At 35.5% G+C, this 24,510-nt stretch overlaps 1 protein-coding gene across 1 annotated transcript in view; it reads left to right on the forward strand.

The window, feature by feature from the left end:
- LOC107560613 (histone deacetylase 4-like) overlaps window positions 1-14,148 on the forward strand; it is a 138,392-nt gene extending 124,244 nt beyond the window's left edge. Inside the window, exons 23-25 of the mRNA XM_016244843.1 lie at window positions 7,078-7,162; window positions 7,512-7,653; window positions 11,408-14,148. Of these exons, the coding sequence (XP_016100329.1) occupies window positions 7,078-7,162; window positions 7,512-7,653; window positions 11,408-11,447 (267 nt within the window). The 3' untranslated portion in view covers window positions 11,448-14,148. The remainder of the gene's footprint in view (window positions 1-7,077; window positions 7,163-7,511; window positions 7,654-11,407) is intronic.
- Window positions 14,149-24,510: the final 10,362 nt, after the last annotated feature.

The following is a 24,510-nucleotide window of genomic DNA, read 5'->3' on the forward strand; positions in this document are numbered from 1 at the left end:
TGCATCCAGAATTTTCGGTTTCCGTTTCGGCCCAGAATTTTCATTCCTGTGCATCCCTAGACGTAAGACTACATGTTTTATTTTATTTAATTTAAATTTAACAGTAATTTACTTTCAAATTCCCCAATTGCTGAAGGGTCTTCACAACTTTTTTGTACAAATTCAAGTTGCACTGTTCAATATACCTGTAGTAGCACAGCAGTGCATACCTGTTTACATTTAATTAAGGTGGACTAGACTAGACTGTAATACAAATAGTTGAGTTTGCCAGGCGCATACAACATTTATGGCAGGTTTTCATGAAAGTGTTGGTCAGTTTATCTGCTTGACAATCCCATCTTGCACTGCAACTATAAAACTGAAGTGAGATAAACAAACTTAGAAATGTTTCTTTTTAGTTAAAACAGATGTTGTCAAAGTTTTCCTTTGGGGACATAATTTGAAAGTTGGAAAAGGGTAAGAAATTGCAATATATCGCAGAATATCGCAATATATTTAAAATCGCAATAATATTGTATCGTGATAATATCGTATCGTGAGGCCTCTGGTGATTCCCACCCCTAGTTAATACAGTGGATCTGTAAGTTTCTGGAGACTTCCCTAGTTCCCAAATCTTGTTTGCTTTCACACATTTTAATCTACCCTGTCAACTATATAAGAACAAATGAGTTTCTCAGCCACCTTCTTTGGTGTTGATTATGCAGATCTGAATGCAGGGATGGCAATATTTTACGTGAATAATGACTTAAATTTCATGCAAAGTAATTAGAAGACTTATGAAATGATAAGAGTTTTGCTTTCAGTTATCTATTCCTTTCATACTGCTCTTGAAATTATTATTATTATTATTTTACTAAATATAATTATTTTTCAATTATTTAAAAAAAATACTGTAAAAAATATTTATTTTAAATATATATAAAACATTTTATTTATTTTTTATGTTCATTGTTTTAGTCATTTTTATATCATTAAAATAACAGAAATTTACAGAACAATGTTGCTCTGCTGGCAATAAAGTTTGACTTTTCAGTGAATCATGTAATTTCATTAACCAAACTGTTAAAAACTAAAAGAAAATACAGCTTTCATTGTTTTTACCAATAAAACCATTCCATCATGTATCAGAAAGAATATATAAAGCTGAAAGTAAATACAGAAAATTAATGTTACTGCCAATATTGTAGGCTTCTGTTTTTTCTCATTTGTAAATATCACATAAACGGATACATGTGAATATGCTTGTTTTTTCAGTAGTTTTAGTTATTCTACTTAAAAAGTGGGGCATTGCCCACAAATATGAGAACCACTGGCTTAATGTATTGCAAACAGTCAAACTTTGTTATTCTTTGCTTCTCTGCACTGTTCCGTGTTCTTTCAGTAACCCTGTTTTGCATGAAGTTCCCAGTTTGTTTGGCTTCATCCATATTTGAAGGACGTGCCTCGTTCTCAAACAGTCAGAATGTATATTACTGCAGGCAGGTTGACAGAAACCATCCTAACTGAAGCTTTTCTTTTTCCTGGAGAATGTGAAGGTCCTCACACACAAGCCGCGGGCGAGAGGGAAAATCAAATAAATCCCACTGTCATGCTGGATGCTGGCAAATGGCATGCGTTTAATACCTGCCAAGCAGCTTGGCGTGCGCTGACAAGACCTATTAAAGTTTATAGACGTGCGGCAGGGCCGTCCATCACAATGACGGACAGGTCGGACCCCTCCCACTCGGCCAGTGCCAGGGCAGCAGAGGGTCGCAGTCGCAGCGGGATTGGAGAGCCGAGAGGGGCCGGGCTGAAGCGCGAGGATTCCTGAGGGAGCGTTCTGGGGGGACGAGTGTTGACCTACAGTCAAACCGCACAGCAGGAAAGTGTGAATGAATGTCCAGCTGGCCTCACACATGCAGACTTTTCACCCCTCCATATGGGACCGCTGACTTCGAGTCATGTTGGAATGATCGTATTTACGAGAGGAACGCGACTGCAATGTCGTACCTGTGGGAAACTCTGCATTTTCTTTGAGGCCAGACTTTCAGAGTTGGCAACATGTCAATTGAAGAATCATGGCAGAAGCAAATTGATATTGAGCATAATTATCTTAACGATATAAAATTTTATTATATAATATAATAAATAATATATGATATGATATATATATACATATACACACACATACCACATACATAATTATAGATTTTATTTTAAATATATATATATATGATTATATATAATGATTACAGAATAGTGATCAAACTTGACAGATAATTATTGTATATATATATATTGTCATTAGCTGGTGTATTAGGTAAATAAATAATAACAAATATATATAAATTGTGCATATAAAAACGTCATATATATATATATTTTTTTTTTTTATATATATAAAATAAATTTAATATCGTTTAATTAGCTAATGTATTTGATTTGTGCAACAATTTCCCATCATTCTCTGGGGCAGCATGACAATGATAAAATCCATAGATTAAGCATCATTTACACACCTAATTCTAGTTTTTTGCTGTTTGTATTTATTATAACGTGCAAAGTAGTAAAAATTTGTTTATATGACATTGGCCAACATGTTTATTTTATTCTGACCACAGTTACTTGAAGGCGCAATGTCATAACTATGATTTGCAAGCTTGTAATTAGGAACTTGCCAGGGTGACTTGCTTAAAGTGCTCCAAGTCTGAGAACATTACAAAGTTGAGTCAATGAGACATGACCCTCTTCAAGACTTCTCCCCCAGAACAAATACTGTATTCAGGAAGTGTTGCAGGAGAGCTGTTGGGTGAACACTATCTTCTCAGTTTTTATGGTCTGTCCGTTTGATCTCACCCAAAGCTCAGTGTGTGGGGTGCCAGTGGCTGAATAAGGCTCTTTCTTGTCCAGCGTGAGAGTTTTCTGTCTGGCAACCCTGAATCTTGGGCTACACTTTACTGAACTTGCTCTTGTTTCACACTCATCCTGAATTGTGTGTGTATGCAAATAACTACACACAAACACACACACAACCTGTCAGGTTTGGAATCAGCAAGATATTTAAATAAAAAAAAAAAACAGTTGGGCTCACCAAGGCTGCATTTATTTAATTAAAAATATTAAGTATTATTAATTTTAAAAAAAACTCTTTTTGTTTGAATTTATTTTAAATGTAATTTATTCCTGAGATGCAAAGTTGAATTTTTAGCATCATTACTCCAGTCTTCAGTGTCACATAATCTTTCAGAAATCATTCTAATACGCTGATTTGCTGCTGAAGAAACATTTCTTATTATTGTCAATGTTGCAAACAGCATATATTGTGCTTATTAATATATTGTGGAAACTGTGGTAATTTTTTTTCAGGATTTTTTATTGAAAAGACAGTCTAAAAGAACAGCATTTATTTGAAATAGAAATCTTCTGTAAAATTATAAATGTCTACTGTCAATTTAGATCAATTTAATAAATTTTATTTTAATAAAGGTATTTTAATTGTAAATATATTTTGATATATATATATATATATATATACACACACACAGTCAAGCCAAAAATTATTCAGACACCAGATAATTTTATAATTTTTTATATTTTTTTACTAATGGGTGCAGGACACTATAGTTAATTTATGTAAGTGATGATAGCAAAATAAAGTAAACGGTGACATATCATACCCCAAAAAAATCTTCATACAGTGGACTACCAGTAAAATTTATACAAATTTGGGACCATGTATGTAAAACAATTAAAATATATTTAGAGTTAAAATATTTTTACTTCACTAGTTTACTTACTTGCATTGTATGCTTTTAGTATTTAGAAATGCTGAGGGATTTATGTCCATTTAATAAAATTTTAAATTGTAATATATATATATATATATATTAGGGCTGTCAAAAAACAATTTGAATTTCGAATATTCGTTGAATTAAAAAAAAAAATCCACATTTGAATGCAAAAACGTTGCATTTGAATTTAAGGTCTGCGTCAGCTGTCAGGCAGCCTTATCAGTGGCGCACGAGATGCGATGACGATGTATGTGTCATTGATTGCATTTGTTAGCCTATCCAGTTAATCTCACTAGATGCAGCGCTGCTACGTTGTTCATTCATATATTGCGGAAAACGAGAGCATCAGTGTGGAGAAGATGTTGTTTACGTCAAAACTGAAACCAAGCCGTTCACACAGAACGCGTATTTATCACATTTTCTAGAGGGACATCTATCAGCGTTGCACTCGCGTCTCGCAAAGAGCGGCATGTTTAGAAAGCCATGTAAAATTAATGCAAGTTTAACTTATAAAAAAAATGTCTAAAGACGTTATGGCGGTTTTTCCCCATCCCACTGTATCTCATGTTTTTAAATGAAGAAAGTAGCCTACTCTTTGTGATTGGTTTTCGGTCCTTTGTATTAAACTATACATACATGCATGGTGCTGTTTTTTTTCTAACTGTTTAAGCAACTTTATTAATTATATATGGTTTATAAACATTATGCACTTTTTTTCAAAGATAGTCGTGTTATTTTATTACGCTTTGAAGAAACGTGCATAATATTTGCAATTGCATAATAACTCAGGAGAGAAGCCAAAAGCTTTTTTCCCCCTAACTGAAATTATGCCTTTTAAATTCGAATATAATTCGAATTTTGATATTAAGTAGAAAATTCGAATTTAGTTTTTCAGTCATTTTGACTGCCCTAATATATACTGTATATATATTACAATTTTAAATGTTATTAAAGGGGGTTTGATATGTCTGTGTGTCGTGCCACAGCAGGATTAAAGTCTCCTTTCCCAACGCCTCCAGTCCTCCGGGCCCTCGTCTTATTTGTTTTATTTAAACCAAAGCTTCCAGCTTGGCCAGGAGTAGAGAATGATCTCTCCCTCTTTCTCTCTCTCTAATATTTCAAAATCACTCCACCCAGTTTTCATGCCTGTTTTTGTCTGCTCTTGTTCATGCAAATGGTTTATGAAGGATAAGTGACAGGATGCATGCCCTTTTCTCCATCTTCAATGTTTGCACATGAAACGCTTGGCTGTAGATTTCCAGTTTTTTTTTTTTTGTATGGGGGTGAAAAAATGCAACCGAGAGCCAAAGGGAAATGGAATCATTCCACATCAGGAATGCAGCATCGCATGCTGGCTGTTTCCTCTGGGCCATGGCCCCGCTGGTGCCTGAGCTGTCGTGAGGGTTTGCCGGAGCACGAGGTCTCGTTGCCCACGTGCTGCAACAAAGCACTGCATTGTTGACTACGTTTAAAGCACAGCATTCAGCACATCTGTGAGCCTCCGTTACAGTGCAAACACAAGCTTGCTATTAATGCATTTATCGCCAGGTAGCCATCGGTGGTCCCTGAAAACAATAACTAGACCAGAAATAACTCAGTGGATTTATTGTATATGTTCTCCAAAATCCCACTCCACATAGGAGTGTTAAACATCAAATGTGATTTTGTAGCTCTGCACTATTTCACTTTTGGTGAGGACAGACAAATTACTGCATTCTGGAAACACTTTCTCAAATGTTTAGCTTTTTATTCTATATATATTCTGAGAAAAAAGTCAAAAATGCGAGATATAAACTAACCTTTCTGAGGGAAAAAAGTCACAATTATGAGATATAAACTCACTATTCTCACTTGCTCCCAAGTTTGTCTCGCGATTCCGAGTTTATATCTCAATTCTGACTTTTTTGAGAACTCGGAGTTTGTCTCACAATGTTTTTGTTCCTCCACAAAATAAAAAATAAAAAGGTAATTGCAATGTTTGTTTTTTTTGTTGTTGTTGTTTTTAATCTTACAATTTTTACCTTTTTTTTCTCTCGCAATTGGGAGTTAATATCACAATTCTGCGTTTTCTTCTCAGAATTGTGAGTTGAGAAGTTAACGAGTGAATTGCAAGAAGTCAGAATTGCAAGAAAAAAAGTTAAAAATTGTGAGATAAAAAGTCTCTTACTTAATTTTTTTATCCTGTGGCAGAAAACAAGCTTCCATAATATGCACTGTAAAATAACAATCTGTAGTTTTTTCAAAATCATTTTGGCAGCTGTGGATTCCAGAATAATTTTGTAAAAAATTCAGAAAAACTGTAAACACATTTACAGAACAAACTGTACATTTTACTATATTTTACTATTAAAATTGCACTCATTTTTACAATGTGTATATATATTGTTGCTGTTTTATTTATAATTTTTTTCCATTTTAAAACATCATATATATGTGAGTCAAAGACATTAAGATGTCCGCATCAAAATACATTTACAAAGGTGATTTTATGTCCATAGAAAGCACATTAAATGTAAGTAAAGTGTCTACTTTTAAGGTTTCAAATAAGTTTTTGTAGAATAAAATGTCAAAATTTGGTTGAAATAATGTTACATTGTCAGTGTAACACAATATTTATGTAAAAATTTAAACAACATGCTTATTCTGACGTGTACATATTAAAATATATAAAAGAATAAGTGAGCATATTAAATTTGATTGTGTTTTAAATGAGTAAAAAATTCTTACTGGCAAATGGGCAAAACCTATAGGATAGTGGCAAATTTAAAAAATGTAAAATTACAGCTAATTAGTATTTGGGGTGAAAGTAATTGGTCTTTTAATATGTCATAAATTGATTTTTGTTGTAAATATGCCTGACAAGATTGTTACACTGAATGACATTTTAGTGGGTCTCTTCTGTAAATCAGGGAAAAATGTATGATATTTATTTTTTGCTCAGAAAAACTAAAGCAAAATTGCAATTAAATTAAACAGAAAAGTTTTTGGCGAAACAACAATTTAAAGCATTATTACACTTATTGTTTTTATACTTAAACTAGGGCTGCACGATAAATCGCATGCGATATTTAAAGCGCATCTTGTCAGAAAGCCAGTTCTGTAATCAGCGGTAAATCTTCATCACCATCAATAAATCACATTTATCGTGCAGCCCTAGCTTAAACCCTTTTTCGTCTTTGACCCATGTACATAATTGCAATTTCGTTTTTGTTTTTCTGAGTATATATACACTATCCAAAATCATTTAGTATAGAGTTTTCATGCAACAGTAAGGTTTAACCTGACATTTGTTTAATCTTTCTTTCAGTTGGACCCTCTTTCTGAAGACGTGCTACAACAGAGGCCGAACCCCAATGCTATTCACTCCATGGAGAAAGTTCTGGAAGTCCACAGTGAGTGCACGCAGAGTTTCACAGTTCATTCACAGAAGACCTGATACATATTGTACACAACTGTTGCAGCAATTAATGTAGTGTAGTCTATTTTATATAAACTTACCCCTGAACAACCTGTACAAATTGTGATTGACTTCTTTTATACAAAAGTTCGTTCTGGTTCTCAAATCTGATTGGTTGAGAACCGTGAGATATTGTACTGGTATCGCTACAGGAACGCCCTTTCACAATTTTATGCTGTTTAGTCATAACTCTGGCATGCATATGATGTCTTTGCATGCTACTTGACGTCTTACACCTGTAAATAAAGTGCTGTGTCATGTTTAAGGCTGAGCTTTGTGCTTAGGTAAATACTGGCGCTCGCTGCAGAGATCTGCCTCGACTCTGGGCTACTCTCTGCTGGAGGCTCAGAGATGTGAAACTGAAGAGGCAGAGACGGTGACCGCCATGGCCTCCCTGTCTGTGGCCAACAAGCACATGGGAAAGAGGTGCAGTTATAGCTGAGTTTGTCATATGGTACATTCCACAAATACCGCTTAGGTCCCATTACTCGTTTTTTGTTTACAGTATAAACTATTATTAATATTTGTTTTATTATATTTATATATATAGTTATTTTAGTAGCATTAGGATTGTATTATAGTTCTCATTGCTATTTTTAAAAAGTTTTTAGATTTCCCATATTCATTTAAAGTGTTTTTGGTTAGTTTTAATCATTTTGTTTGTTTTTGTCATTTTAGTAGGTTTTTTTTTTTTTTTTTACGTATTTCTATATAGTTTTTATTTATTTTTATTTCTGTTTTAGTTATTTTAGTACATCAAGTTAAACTGAAGTAAAATGAGAAATGTTGCCTTGGCAACTAGCTGAAATAAGTTTTTAATATTTTTACTTAACATTTATTATATTTCAAGTAATACTTTTTTTATGGTTTTAATTGTAGTTTTAGTTAACTCTAATAATAACCCATATATATGTGTTAATATATTATAATTTTACAATTATGTTATAAAAATTTACATTATAGTGCTGTCAAATCGATTAATCACGATTAATCACTTACAAAATAAAAGTTGTTGTTTGCATAATATATGTGTGTGTACTGTGTATATTTATTATGTGTATATAAATACACACACATACAGTATATATTTTGAAAATATTTACATGTCTATATTTATATTCCTATAATTAATATTATAAATAAATATATAAACACAACCTATTTTTCTGAAATATATACATGCATGTGTGTGTATTTATATATACATAATAAATATACACAGTACACACACATATATTATGTAAACAAAAACGTTTATTTTGGATGCGGTTAATCACGATTAATCGTTTGACAGCACTAGTAAATTAAAATTAATATTATCTAGAAAATAACAAAACCACATCAGAAATTCAGCAAAAACACCAAAATCTGTTTTAAACTATTTAGACCTGTCTCAACATTTCCAAGCATGAATGAAAATAAAACGATTCATATAACATTTAGATTGACTTCCAGCATTTTGTTAAGGTTAAGCACCTCCTTTCATCGACAGTTTGCTCAAAAAATGACTGACAAACGAGTTTCAGACTGTATTATTCCTGGAAAGTGGCATATATTTGCTCATAGCAGGCCTCCTGAGTGTGTCTGTTTCTGTGACCCGTGAGTATTTATGATTGTGTGGGGGCTCTGTGATGGGACAGCAGTGTTCTAGAGGTGCAGGGCAGTTGATAAGCAGGCGAGACTCTCTTAATGTGCGCGGCTGGTGCGGGGCAGACGTCCAGCAGCGTCAGGCTTCTGAGAGACACACTCTGCCAGAGTCCTAATTGAAAACACTCAGGCAGCATTGAGCACAGATGCTTGAGGTTTCTGGACCTTCCTCACACACTCACACTCTTACACACATGTGTATTCATGTGCCTAGCACAGGTTCAAATTCACATTGTTTCCTGTTATTCCTAACAGGCCAAGTGCAGAAAGTGTGTTGACACTTATTATAAGTGTTGATTTTCCTAGTTTAATATTCTGTTTTCTGGCTGGGCGTTTGGCAGACTCATTTTGGAGGGTCTCAAACACTCTTCTGCCACCAGAACACAGTTCAAAATTTCATGAACATTTTAGCTTATAACTTTTGAAGCAAAATTCCTTTTTTTTTTTTCGCTCCTGACCCTGAATTCCATTATTCTGGCTGTTTCAATTTCCTCCTGATTTCCTCAAATTCCCAAATAGAACAATCAAATTTTGTATGACTCTGCCATGCACCATTTCTGTCCTTTTCCATGAATTTGCATACTGTTTTTACTACTCATACAAAACTGGTTCAGGTCATATTCAGACTAAGACACAAAAGCCATTCAATTGATTTTTAGCATCTTACACCTTTTAAATATAATTACATTAGCACCTCCTTACTGAAGGATGCCAAGTAAAGTCTTTTTTGTAAACACGTTTTTTTTTATACATTTGTGTAATTGTTTTTATTTTTAACTAAAACTATTAAAATGTTATTTGAAATTAAGCTGAAATAAAATAAAATATAAATATTGGATGAAAACGTAAAATTGATATGAAATTTTAAAATGTATGTTGCCTTAGCAGCTAACTGAAATAAAATAAGTTCAATTAGTTCAAAAAGTACAAAAATTACTGAAACTAAATAAAAAAAAGAGAAATATAAATAAAAATGATAATAATGACAAAAACATGTTATAAAATTACAAAACAAATTAAACTAACATTAAAACTAAGAATATAAAAATAGAAGCTAATTCAAAATATAAATAAATACTATAATAGTATATAAATAATATTAAAATACATGTACACAGGTGTTCCCAGAGGCAATGAAACCTGGAAATATCTTGCGATTTCCAGGTCTAGGAAAAATATTCAAATAAATCAGATCTTAAATTCATGAACATTATATTGTGAATATAAATTTATTGTACTTGTCAGGGTTATTATAGTTAACTAAAAATTAAACTAAATCCATAAAACAAAAACATTTTAGTTAAATATTTAAAATATTTTGAAGAAAAAAAACTATAATACAATAGTAGGGCTGGGTAAAAAATATCGATATCTCGATTTTAATCGATTCTCATTTTTACGAAACTATATCGATTCTTAAATTCCAAGAATCGATTAATCTAGCCTGTTTTCAGTTAATGGACGGAACGTTGAAGGGCACCTCCGATCCAATAAATCACAATAAGCATTGTGCGTTGCTACTTTTAATATGAAACAAAGTCTCTGATTTCAATTTATGTCCATTGTATTGCAGTATTCAAACAATAAATGCCGTTTTGGCGCCGTTTAATGTATAGTGACCGCTGCTCAACAGAAACGGCAGCACATAGCGCATTTGAACTGATCATCTCCTCCACATTAATACCAGCTTCAGCACAAAATAAACGTGACTAAACATCCGAAGGTAAGTTAAAAGAAAGAGTACAACTTTACAATCCGTATCCTGTCTCATGTAATCGCTCAATCAGTGTTTCAGCTGCGTAAAGACGTCAATATAACGGCTAGTAAACAATGTCACGTAACATCACCTTTACCTCAGAAACAAACATATTCGGTGACCATAAGCTCGTTAGTCAGCCAGAAAAATAAACTGTAGAGAGGAGCATTTAGCTAAATATACGCACCATAAAATATTCATTATAATTTTTTACTGTTCTTTAATGTTTTATTTATGTTTCAAAAATAAATCCGTCCCAAGTTTTTATGACAGCCAGTATTTAAATGTGTATATTTCCAAAAAACTAACTGAAGTAATTGTAACCTAATTTTCTAACCTTCATTAAGTGTAATTTAAGCAGTTACAGCACAAATCAGTCAATTTTAACCTTCAGTATTATAGTAATGCAGTACCAACTGACTCTCATGTAAATTTTACGGCATTAGTTGAGAGAGATTTTTTTTCCTTAAGAAAATTTGGCATGCACTGTACCTAATATGTATCCAAAATAATTGAAATCGAATCAAATTTGTAATCGAATCCAATTGCAAGCTTGTGAATGAGAATCGAATCGTGAAATTTGTCAAAACCTAGCTCTATACTATAGTATACCAGATACAAATTAACACTGGTACTTGTGCTTGGCTCGAAAATATTCAATTGCTGATTATATTCAAATTTATTAAAATATCTGGAAAAGTCATGGAAATTCACAAGTGAAAAGATGTGTTGTGCTCATGTGTGACGTAATGTTTGTGTATGTGTGTCGCCCCACAGAACAGAGGAGGAGCCTATGGAAGAGGAACCTCCATTGTAGAAGGTCCGATCGACTGCCTTGGTGACCCTCTTGGCTCATAGCCTCTTCAAGGCCTCTGACGTCGCTCTACTCTCTCCATCCGTTTCATTTTTTGTCCCACGATGTGCGCGCTTTGAGCACGGGATCCGAAACGGCCTGAAGAAATCTCCATGACACCCAGAGTTCGACAAACGTCTCAGCCGTGTTAGTCTGTCTCTGTCTGTGGCAGAACGTCCGGGATTGTGCAACCTGGTCTGTCCGCAGGGACACTTAACTTTTGAGCAGGACATAGACTCACGTTTCATTGTTAGATGTGAGAGCTGGTGCTTTCGACATGAACTTTTTCATTATTTTCCAGAGCCACTATAAGACTGATTTCGGCTGTTACGGCCTACGTTTTTTTTATTTGTCGACTCTCTCTGTTCGTTTGTCTGTCTTTCTTTTATTCTTGGAGAAAAAAGTGACTCGTTCCATTCGCAATTCCAGTTACTGCTTCACGAGGGTGGATGATGTGATTGGGAGAGAGATCGAAGGATTCTGGGAAGCCCAACAGAAAGTCAACAATGTGAGTTTGTGCCTTTTGCAAAAGAGTTTCCGTGATGGATCCAGAAGAACATTGCCTTAAACTAGTTAAAAGAGGGAAAACGTTTCGCCGTCTCGGTTTTTCTTGACACCCGATGGTCAAAGGCTGGCCTGAAGAATCGAGAAACCCTCAGCATGTTTACCAGGAACTCCCTGCAGATATCTTCATGTTTCACACACATTATGACCTGTTTTATGTTCCTTCATTTTTATTGTGCTTGTGTTGGACGTTACATGACTTTAAGTGTCACTGACAAACGAACTTTAAGGTAGTTGCCAGCTATCCAAGGGCAAAACGTTCGATTGAATTCTCCAGCGCTTTAAAAGGCAAGCCAATGTAGCGACTCGTTTCAACTCTAATGACCAAATACGCGCCTCCTCCTCTGAAAAGTTGACCGGCATGCAGCTTTCCATCTGCCAAGTTAAGAATTCCCCCTTCGTAGTTTAACAGCGCCGACAAGCTTGAGTTTGCTGTGAGCATATAGGATAGGGCTGCGATGACCACGCGTCGTTCGAGACAGACTTTCTATTTTTCCTTCTCTCCACATGTTGTACTTTTATATAGCTATGAATGTCTAGTATTTCGGTTACTTTACAGTTAATCAAAGGGCACTAGTGTATCACTACTATTATTCTACTCAGCAGATGGTCAATTTTATTGACACCTTTGAAACAAGCGGAAAAGGGCTGGTTACCGATTTTAAATGTACCACTGAGCCTTCAGACGTGCCACCTGGTGAGATTTAGCGCTGGTTTCCTGCCGACAGGCCTGAGCGAGGAGGGTTAGGGGCAGGTGCTACCAAACATGTGCCCGTCGCATGACACAATCCAGGAAGTAGCGGGACCACCAGCTTCCACTCGGAAAACAATCATAAAACGCCTCTGAGATGACTGTGATACTCAGACAATCTGCATGGGACATTGACGTAGTTTCGGAGCCACAGCGGTGCTTCGAAGCGGCACATAGAACTGTATATATACGCAATTATGCATGCTGACAGTAGATCATTTGGCTTGACTTTGATTGTACATTGAACTTTTTGATTCTGGACTGATGAAGAGGCGATAATTTGTTTGACAACCCTGACTCATGTTTAGCCTCTCGGCAACTACCTTTGGCATTCTTGTTCTGTGTGTCATGTTCGATATGAGACGCATTAAGGCGGGAGATTTGATTCACCATTGCCATTGTTCCTCGACTTCATTTTTATATATGCCTGTCACATATGACTACTCCACTTTGGGTTCATGCCTGTTATTTCCTTAATAGAGCTCATTTGTCCTGTTTTTTTTTGTTGTTGTTGTTGTACTTTTTGGATTTTTTACTTGTTTGTCAGTCTGTATGTAGTTGACCATGTGTTTTACATACTTACGTCTTTAGTTTCTTGTTTTAGAGAGTAACACGCCTTTTTAAATTTGTTTTATTTAGGGTTTTTTTGTATGCGGTGGGAGGGAGATGCTTTTAATTTGTATAATGATTCCGACAATTGTGTATTTACTACGTTCTGTTCATAGTAGATTTATATTACAAAGATCTATAGATATATTATATATTATTGCAGACTCTAATAAGAAAACTAGTATTGCAAAGTGATATATTTCAGTATGTGGTCTGGCTTCGGCCGTCGCTGATTCCACTGAAGGCACTGTTTATTGGTTTCATGCATTCGCAGTAGCATTACTCTGGCACCGTAAACTCTTGATCAAACGGATCTTCATGGTTTCAGGCTTCAGTTTGACAGAGTGCTCTCTAAACTCTAAAACATAAATATTATGGACTGACACTGTACATTTCCATTGGTTAAAAGTCCATTTGGATAGACCAACTAGAGTAGATGCTGACATCATAATGATCCTTCTGTGTGGTACATCCAAGATGGATTTCAGTTATTTTTGCGTATTTTTAAGGTTTGAATAACTTTAGCCTGTCAAGAACATTTCCAGGTCATATTTCACCCAGAGAAAGGAAATAAGAAATTACATTTTGCTTTAAAAAAAAAACAAAAAAACAACGAGTCCAACAAAAGCAAAACGGGCTCAACCAATGGTGTGAGTTTGGGGGCGTGGCTGTCTGTTTGTTCGACCAATGGCAGACAGGTTCCAAAATAAGTGTTAGAAATTAGGTGTAGAAATTACACACACTTAACAAAAAAAAAAGATCATGTAGAAACAATTATCACTCAGAAATTGATAGTAAATTACACAAATAATTACAAAGAAACAACACATTGAATGAAATTTTGAAGTAGAAAAACTAAAATTGTTTTTCTTGTAAAACATGCTCTAATAATTGTTGTTTTATCTTCAAACATTCATTTTTATGGTGCACTTCAGCTTTGACTGTGAAATAATACAATTCTTTAAATTAAAAAAGTTGTTATGCTCATGAGATTCTAATGAGAGTTAACAAAAACCTGATAAGTCCTGAAAATTTTGGGGGAAAATTTGCATAATTATCATGAAAAGAATTTCATAATGCAAGAAATCCCCCCAAAAAAAGCTTCAGTTTCTTTATGCAAAATATAATTTCTTATTAACCTCCTTTTGATTTTCGGGTGAAATGCTACCTGGACATGATTTTGTGACAGTTCGTGTTTAATTTTGCGGTAATGATATCAGCAATCGTTCTCTGGTTTTTTTTTTCTGTTTTGTAAAATCTTGTTACTCCTATTAAGCATGATCTATTTTGGGCATTTTTGCAGTATCATATCCAGACCAAGCCCATCAAATCTCGTCTGAATTACTTTCAAGGATGAAGTGCGAAGGCTGACACTGATTTGAAAGTGTCCAGGAAATGTAAAGCGACATTCCCAAAGAATCTCATAATAGTAATACTCAACCGGACCACCACTACAAACCACTCTGCAACGATACTAACGGCTGCCTATCAATACAGTCTTGTCAAAGGGACACTTCAATCCGGTTCATCCGTTTTGTATAAAAACAAAAACTGCATTTGTTTTTCCAAATTTTTTTTTTAAACCTTTCTTGTCATTCCTGCTAATTTGCCATGAGGTCTGGCCAGTTGTTTATTTGCAGGCCAGGGTGAAGTTTCTTTCATTCTCTTTTACATTCATAGCTGTAGATTTCTGCATGGTTTGTGCGTCAGCATGCCTGTCTGTCCTTGTAACATATTTGCACAAAGGAGGAACACGGGAGGGTTGAGGCTTTGGAGAACGCATGGGATGGAAGCTCTTCTTTCCTCCTCTGTTTCTGGTCAGTACACAGACGGATTGATGCTCTTGGTGTCCGACAGATGTGCTTTTTACTTGTTTAAAAATGGAATGAAAGAAAAATGACTTTTGAATACTTTACAACAACAACCAGAAAGTTATCTAGCACTTGTGACATACAGACTATAGACTTTATTGTATTTATGTAGAGCATTGTTTTAGGTGAACTACACACTATGCCACATGTTAGACTGTCTTTCGTTTCTTTTCTGGTTTTTTTACTCTTCCTCGGGACGTATTTTTGGGTCTGGAGGAAGACTAGGAAAAGATTAGGGTCGTTCCTTTAGAAACATCTGGAATCATCAAAGGGCTTTTTCCAGATGCTCGTCAGATATATCTTCAGTTTGTCCAAAAGGAGAAAAAAAACACTTATCAGCCAGTAATACCTGTGACCACTGTGGCTTGAGAACAGCTCTAGGTTTACAAAATGTAAGAAATGCATATTATTTTTGTCACTTTGTTTTTCCATTGTTACAATAGAACTTTTTTTGGGACCTTTGCTCTAACGTTTGTCATTGACATCAACTATAAAGTACCTTGTTTTTGAATACCACAATGTTTTGTGTTTATTTCCGAGCACGTTCTTTCACTGAATGGATTTACATAATGCAATCAGGGGCTCTAATAATAATAATGGTAAAAACATTTTAGTGGTTTAATGCCATATTCTCTACTAAGATCACTTAAGTAAGGTCATTTTTCTGCTCTCTCATATGACATCATATTTTTATGTTCTTTGATCCCAATTTTAGATTTATTGTACATAGTCATAACGTGTAGTACATGTGGTCTTCCATTCGAAAACCAAAAAACGTTGGTATGATTGACCAGGGCCTATTTATTTTCTTTCACAACTCTCAAACTACAACTTTACCTACCATCTTTTGTTAATACATTTATATAGAATTTAATATGTAATATATTTGAAAACTTTTAATATGTTATTTATACAAAATACCGCTCTTAATATATATATATATAGAACTCTGAACAAAATTAGAGAACACTTGCAGATACATACAAGTTATTGGTGTTAATCTGGCACCTGGTGCTAATTTCCTTTATTATATGACAAACCCTATTTAACTGGTAGCATTCCTCGAATTTTCACTGAGATTGCTAGAAAGTGGGCCGCTCTAAGGTTGACTGAAACCCTGCGACAGCAGGTTGTCTCTCAATGGGAAGTCGGTTCAACACTGTAGCTGGAATTGCTCGCCAGTTCAGTGCTGAACAGGGTAAGGATCCGTCTCGGGACGTTTAAGAGAAGTCGGACTGAAAGCGCACTCTGTAGTGACCAAGCTTCTCATCAGCAGAAAGAATCAAAAGGCCAGGCTCGCCTTTGCTGAGGAGCATGTTGTGTGGAGAGAGGTGAACTGATCCAAAGTTTACTTTAGTGATGAGAGCAAGTTTAATTTATTTGGGTCTGATGGGAAACATTATGTTCATCGTCAATCTGAGGAAAGACTGAAGCCCAAGTGCGTAAAGAAGTTAGTGAAAGGTGGAGGAGGAAGTGTCATGCTTTGGGGGATGTTTTCTGCAGCAGGAGATGGGCCTCTTATACAGCTACATGTCAGGTGAATCCAAATGTTTATCAGAACCTCTTTCAGCAACACACGGTACCTTCCCTGCTATTTTCATGCAAGATAAAGCTCCCAGTCACGCTGGAAAATGGGTAAAGCAGTTCCTTGAAGCTAAGAACATTGAAATAATGAAATGGCCAGCTGAAAATCTCTGGAAAATCCTTGGCGACAAACGTTATGGCTAATGCTGCGTTCAAGTCTTCCTGGGACGTTCGTACTTACGAGTTGACAAGTCATAATTACGACGTCAGGTGCGTTCAAGTCAGTTTAGTTGGCACAAGATGGCGGTGTACCTTCTTTTAAAAAATTACAAGAAAATACAACAGGGCCTGCATTTTTTTAACTTGGATTTCAGCTGCGTAACAAACTTATCAGCCAGTAATACCTGTGACCACTGTGGCTTGAGAACAGCTCTAGGTTTACAAAATGTAAGAAATGCATATTATTTTTGTCACTTTGTTTTTCCATTGTTACAATAGAACTTTTTTTGGGACCTTTGCTCTAACGTTTGTCATTGACATCAACTATAAAGTACCTTGTTTTTGAATACCACAATGTCTTGTGTTTATTTCCGAGCACGTTCTTTCACTGAATGGATTTACATAATGCAATCAGGGGCTCTAATAATAATAATGGTAAAATCATTTTAGTGGTTTAATGCCATATTCTCTACTAAGATCACTTAAGTAAGGTCATTTTTCTGCTCTCTCATATGACATCATATTTTTATGTTCTTTGATCCCAATTTTAGATTTATTGTACACAGTCATAACTTGTAGTACATGTGGTCTTCCATTCGAAAACCAAAAAACGTTGGTATGATTGACCAGGGCCTATTTATTTATTTATGTATTTATTTATTTTCTTTCACAACTCTCAAACTACAACTTTACCTACCATCTTTTGTTAATACATTTATATAGAATTTAATATGACAAACATTTACCGTCAACTACAGATGTTGCATCCATCGATTCTGCCATGTTTCTCACTGACACGCCCCCAACTCGGAAACTCGGGGCTTAAAGAAAATGTAGAATTTCCCACTCGTATAACGACTTTGTGGTGGCGTTCATGTGCGTTCAACTCGTAAATACGATCTATCCGACGTGACTTGAACGCACCATTACTTCCGCGTTGAAGAAAAAGGTAGATAGGTATGTAAATACCATTCAAAGCAATTTTTGACAGCTGTAACCCTCCAAAATTTTAGTTGTAATCTGCTTTCGTGCTACAGTGGTTACTGTTCTCTAATTTTGATCACTGTGTTTTCCACAAAATAAAGGTTTTTGTTGAAATGCCTTGGATATTTTGTCAATCATGTTAGTATAACAGTGGTATACCCACAGCTAATATTCCTTCAAATTTTAAGTGAAGAAGATTAACAATATTTCGGGAAAAAATCTAATATTTATAGATTGTTCTCTTATTTTAATCTCCACTATATATATATATATATATATATATATATATAAACCCTCTTAAAAATGATCAGACATCGAATATTATGAAAATAACAATTATTAGTAATAATAATTATTGCTGATTTGAAAGCTATAGGAATATGTTTATGACCTAAATTACAATTGTTTAAATATGTGTGGGTTAATTATTTATATAAGCTATATAAATATTTATACTGATAAGCGGGTACGGATATCTGCAAAATTGGAATGACTGAATTGTCATTCAATATTCGGTTAATTTGATCATTCTTGAAATTTAATTTTAAGACATTTCTAGAGATTTCCACTCAAAATCTGCACAGCACATGTGAAAAAGTAGTTTGTAGTTCATCCTCAACCCTTTATTCAACACTAAATGCTTTTTAATCAAAAGAACAGGAGTCTGCTGTTGTTAAACCTCAATCATTTCAGCAGGACGTTAGGGTCCGTGTTAATGTGACCGCTGTAGGAGTTCCTGTCACATTGTGAAGAGGCTAATGGCCTGTGTGGTGGTGAACGCTCAGCATTTCTCATCATTTCACACTGTAATTCTGTGGTGTGCTCTTGGGCGACGTGGGCATTTTGTAAATCTATTACATAGCAAACAGCAGTGCACCACAAGTAATGTTCTATGAAAAACTGGTGGAGATTAATTGTTAGTGGGGAGAGCAGGGCCGGGTTGCTCAGTTGTCCCACAGTGTGTTTAAAGCCTGTGGTTTATTGTCAGTTTGCCTGGAGCACAGAACTTTAGCGTCAGACTCTGAGAATATATTTATACAATATATAGAGAGAAAGTAAAAGTACATCTTTGTGCTGGATGTACCTGCCCTAAAGCTAAAAGATAATAGGGATCTTTTCAGATTTTCTAGTACCATGGCACATGAGTATCAGTTAGTTCTCTAGTATCTATATCACTGCACCATGGCATTTTTGTGGTGAAGGCTGCTTGATGGAGCCAGTGCTTGTGTTTTGAGCACTGCCCCCTCTGTCCAGGCGAGGGCAACCGGGAGGAGAGCAGCTTACAGTAGTCACGACAGGGATTAGCAGCTCATTTAGAGGAGACAAGGGTCAGATGTCTGTCCAAATATACAGTGGCTCGTTATAGAGCCAGATAAATCCAGCGGATTGACCAGCGCAAACAAAAACATCACCCTGATCGCTAAGCGGCAGTCAAACAAACAACCGTTAGAGAGCCTAATTCAAGTCCAGCGCTGCTGAACTGACTCTTTAGGTCACGAAGCAGAAAATATGCAAACAATGTAGCTTATGTCACAAAGCAGCATGTTTGAATAATCATAAACCTGGCACCCTGGGAAGTGTGGCATGGTTAAGCTAATAAACCAAGCGCAAATGTAAAAGGAGACGCGAGAGACAATATTTACCGTCTCACAGGTTCAGCAAAGAATCCTCGAAATCCTAATTTTTCCGCAAAAATATTAAGCAGCACAATGATTTTTAATATTGATCAAATGTTTCTTGAGCAAATCAGCATATTAAAATTACTTCTGAAGAATCATGTGACACTGAAGACTGATAACAATGCAACTTTGCCATCACAGAAATAAATTACATTTTACAATATATTAAAATAAAAATCAATCCAATTGAAGACTAATAATATTTCACAATTTTAGTATTTTTACTGTATTTTTAATTAAATAAATGCAGCCTTGGTGAGCAGAAGAGACCTTTTCCAAAAAAAAATCACATTTCCCCCCCCCCCTAAATTTATGAATAGTAGTGTATATAAAATGTAACTGAACTATTGTTTTAATTTCATAATCTGTTGTATTTACCAAAAAAAAAAATTTGGAGTAAAACTTGATTCTATCGATGATTTTTAGAGCGAGATAAATTGACCAAAACATCAATCAAATTAACAACCAGCAGCTAATTCGAGTCCAACCCTGCTGAATTGACTCTTTAGGTCATAAAGCGGAAAATATACAAACAACGTAGCTTATGTCACAAAGCAGCATGTTCATAAATATTCATAAATCTGGCACCCTGGGAAGTGTGGCATGGTTAAGCTAATAAACTGAGTGCAAGTGTAAAAAGAGACGCAAGAGACAATATTTACTGTCTCGCGGGTTGACAGTCGATCGACATAAGGTGAAATGATCTCCAGGAATGCGTTCACATATTCGGCTCCACGGGAGTCAGTTTGAGGTGAGTGTCAGTGAAACGTTTAGAGACTGTCAGTAGAACTGTTGACCAGGTCACTGAACCCCATGACCTTTGCCCTGCGGCTCGGGGTCAGATAAACCCAGAGCGGTCTCCACATTTAATTTAAGACCCTGAACTCTTTCCCAATTGGGTTTCTACACGCCATCCATTCCCACAGTAAACCCGTCCTGGAGAACACAATCCTGACGCATCAGATGAAAAACCTCTAGCTAGTTTCTGACATTTTGGTCTGCAGTCACACAATGCTGTTCTCTATCTTTCTCCTTTTTTTCCCCTGCTCATCCTCATTTGAGGTGGCTTAGTCTGTCATTATGGTCTCTTATATGAGAGAAGGGCTTCCTTCAGAGCGTCGCTTGCCACTTCTCTGCTGTTTTTAATTGTGGCTCTGAGGTGGTGGATGAAGGCAGCTGCATCTCAGAGCCAAATTACAGATCAGCCTTGCAGAACCGGAGCAATATGACACAAGCCGTAACACCCGCGCTTCACCCTGTGGGTATGGACATCATGCCGACAAGTCCTTATCCTCAAATTTAGACTGTAAATCGCATGTTCAGATTTTAAATTCTGATTGGATGAGCCACATTCAAAGCTGCTGTATAATAGCTGATGAGCCCCCACCTGTACTTTCTATATTAAGGTCAAAAGGTCATTTTACTTAATCTGTCATATTTCTGAGTAAATCTGTATTTGAGAAAAAGTTAGGGGAGGACTTGATTTTATCCACTGATAATTGAAGATAAAGTTTGAAAGAGAGATTTGTGATGTCTATGAATACGACAAATGTATCAGGGGTGGAAAAAGTTGGGATTTTGATAAAATATTATAAAGGAAAATGTATTTTTGGTTACACTTTACAATAAGGTACAATCATTAAACATTAGTTGATGCATTAGATATTATTAATTAACAATAAAAAAATATTTTGCTGTATTTATTAATCTAGGTTTACGTTAATTTCTACATATACTAATTTAATGTATATAATTTTACATTAGCTAATCAAGTATGAACACATGAATAAACAACAAAAAAAGTGATACCTAATTTATGATACCTAGTGCTTATGATAAATTGAACCTTGTTGTACAGTAAAGTTTTTCCACATATATTCATTTATTGTACTTAAGCACAAATGAATTCTAAAGGCCTGGACGTCTATTAAGTAAGTAAGTAGCATCAATTTTGATTTCATGTTTCAAGCAACAAATAGAAAACCTATAATGAAGGATTTCACAGCTATAATGAAAAATAATGCTATAATTACTATTGCAATAATTGTTCATTTCAATATTGAATTTTAATACATTTAAAGGTATAGTTTAACCAAAAATGAAAATTCTGGCATAATTTACCATCATGTCATTCTAAACGTGCGTTTGACTTGCTTCTGTGGAAAATAATTTCTGTTGTTGTTTTGTTGTTGTTTTCTCCATATAATAAAAGTCAATTGGTAACCGAAACCATTTGGTTACCAACGTTCTTCAAAATATCTTCATTTGTGTTCCACAGAAATAAGAAAGACATAGGTTTGGGACAACATGAGGGTAAGTAAATATGACAGAATTTTAATTCTGGGGGTGAAATTATATACATATTTTAATCATATTGCCACCATTTTTAAAAGCAATAAGCCATTATATGGCATTTGCTACAGTGATTTTTTTTAGACTGTCCTCTCTGTTCTCATGGCTTATTGTTTTATTTGATCATCTGTCCAGCCATTTGATAATATTTTGTCTGAAGACGAGGATGTTGATGGCATTTGTAATGTGCCGAGTTTGTTTTATGCTCAAATATTTCCAGAAACTGCACGCTTGTCCTCCTGGTCGACTGTCATCTTCGGTCTCGCGTGTGCTGTGTTTTGAGAGCTGTGTGCTGTTTGCTTGTCTTTGCCATGTTTAGTCTAAAACCAGTGCCCACCCTGAGAGACTACTACAGGGAGGACATATCTGTGTACTGACCCGTCGCTGCATGCCCTGCACTGCACTGCAGGTGCTGCTGACAAACGCAGGCCGAAAGTGGTGAGTTCACACTCTCCGTATTTCCCACTTGATCATTTTCAATACTGACATAAAGCACCACACTGTTTGATTCTACTTTGCATGCGAAGACAAGACTGTCATAAATGTTTACCGTCACAGAAAAGAAGGGGGGAAAGGTGGCTCTCAGGGGCCACGCCATATTTTTCTTATTAGGGACTTTTTTTTTTAAGAGCACACACAAACACAACTCACATCAATTTATGCCTGTTGTGTTCGTCCAAATTACACAGGTGACCTATCCCCTTCCGGCTCTATGAGATCAAAAAATGAAGTGGGACGGGAGGGAATCGACCCCCTCGGAGCAAGTTTAATTCAACCCCCTTCAAATCGTTCACACCGCAATTCCCCGCAGCTGTGCTAACCGTGTAAAGGAACTGTATATTTTCTCCCGCTGCCTTCACATGAGGAAGTCATTAACATCTCCTTGCATTTCTGCTCTGTAACCTCCCTGAACCGGCGTTTCATCCACCAACAACACAACAACAAAAATATATAGAGAATTATGCATTTATCTCAAATAGATAATTAGTGCTGTTTGCTGAGGTAAGTATCACTATTACTATTGCTCATGATTAGAATTAGTGATCTGAATAAACCCCTAACACTGAGTATTTAACTTTGGCACCAATGGCGCTTATAACTGGTCCTGCACCACTAAAGACATGAACTATACTTAGTAGCCTATTAAAAAAATCCTTGGGGCCGGTCAAACAAAGTTTTTACGTTTACAACGCAAGAGGCAAGTATGGAAGCCCGTTTCTGCCACTGAATAGTAATAAAAAAAAGGTTATTTGAACTTTTTATCTCACAAGTCTAGCTGCGTCCCAAATGACGCACCATACACTATGCAATTATACACTATGTACTTATGCACTATGTACTCAATCATGTAGTGTCATTCATAATCGGAGTCTGATAGCTCCTCCCCCTTCGCTACGTAATTAAAGCTGCGACAGTTGAGTGCATAAAGTGTCCAACATTCCACACTTCTTTTTCCCGGTTATTTAGGTGCATCATCCGGGTATTGAAATGTTCAGTGTGAACACACTACTCACACTATTTATACTACAAAACGTCATAGAAAATTGTGAGTTATAAAGTCAGAATTGCGAGATATACTCACAATTCGGACTTTTTTTCTCAGAATTGCATGATATAAACACAATTGCGAGTTATAAAGTTGCAAGATATAAAGTCACAATTGCGAGATAAAAACAATTCTGACATTTTTTCTTGCAGTTGCGAGTTTAGCTCCTCCCCCTTCGCTACGTAATTAAAGCTGCGACAGTTGAGTGCATAGTGTCCAACATTCCACACTTCTTTTTCCCGGTTATTTAGGTGCATCATCCGGGTATTGAAATTTTCAGTGTGAACACACTACTCACACTATTTATACTACAAAACGTCATAGAAAATTGTGAGTTATAAAGTCAGAATTGCGAGATATACTCACAATTCTGACTTTTTTTCTCAGAATTGCATGATATAAACACAATTGCGAGTTATAAAGTTGCAAGATATAAAGTCACAATTGCGAGATAAAAACAATTCTGACATTTTTTCTTGCAGTTGCGAGTTTATATCTCGCAATTCTGAATTTTTTTTTCTCAGAATTGCGAGTTTATATCTGTCAATTCTGACTTTATAACACGAAATTGCGAGTTAAAGTCCCATTTTGAGGGGGGGGGGACTGATATGTTCTCAGAATTGCGAGTTTATATCTCACAATTCTGACATTATAATTCGCAATTGCGTGTTATAAAGTCAGAATTGACAGATATAATCTCGCAATTCTGAGAAAAAAAAATTCTGAGCAAGTTTATACCAAGCAATTCTGTCTTTATTTCTCAGAATTGCAAGTTTATATCTCACAATTATGACTTTTTAACTCGCAATTGCAAGTTTATATCACGCAATTATGAGGGAAAAAAAGTCAGAATTGTGTGATAAAAAGTCGCAATTACCTTTTTTATTTTTTATTCAGTGGCGGAAACGGGCTTCCATAGGGCAAGGAA

The sequence above is a fragment of the Sinocyclocheilus grahami genome, unplaced genomic scaffold, assembly GCF_001515645.1.
Source record: "Sinocyclocheilus grahami isolate Dianchi unplaced genomic scaffold, SAMN03320097.WGS_v1.1 scaffold735.1, whole genome shotgun sequence".
NCBI classification, from domain to species: Eukaryota; Metazoa; Chordata; class Actinopteri; order Cypriniformes; family Cyprinidae; genus Sinocyclocheilus; species Sinocyclocheilus grahami.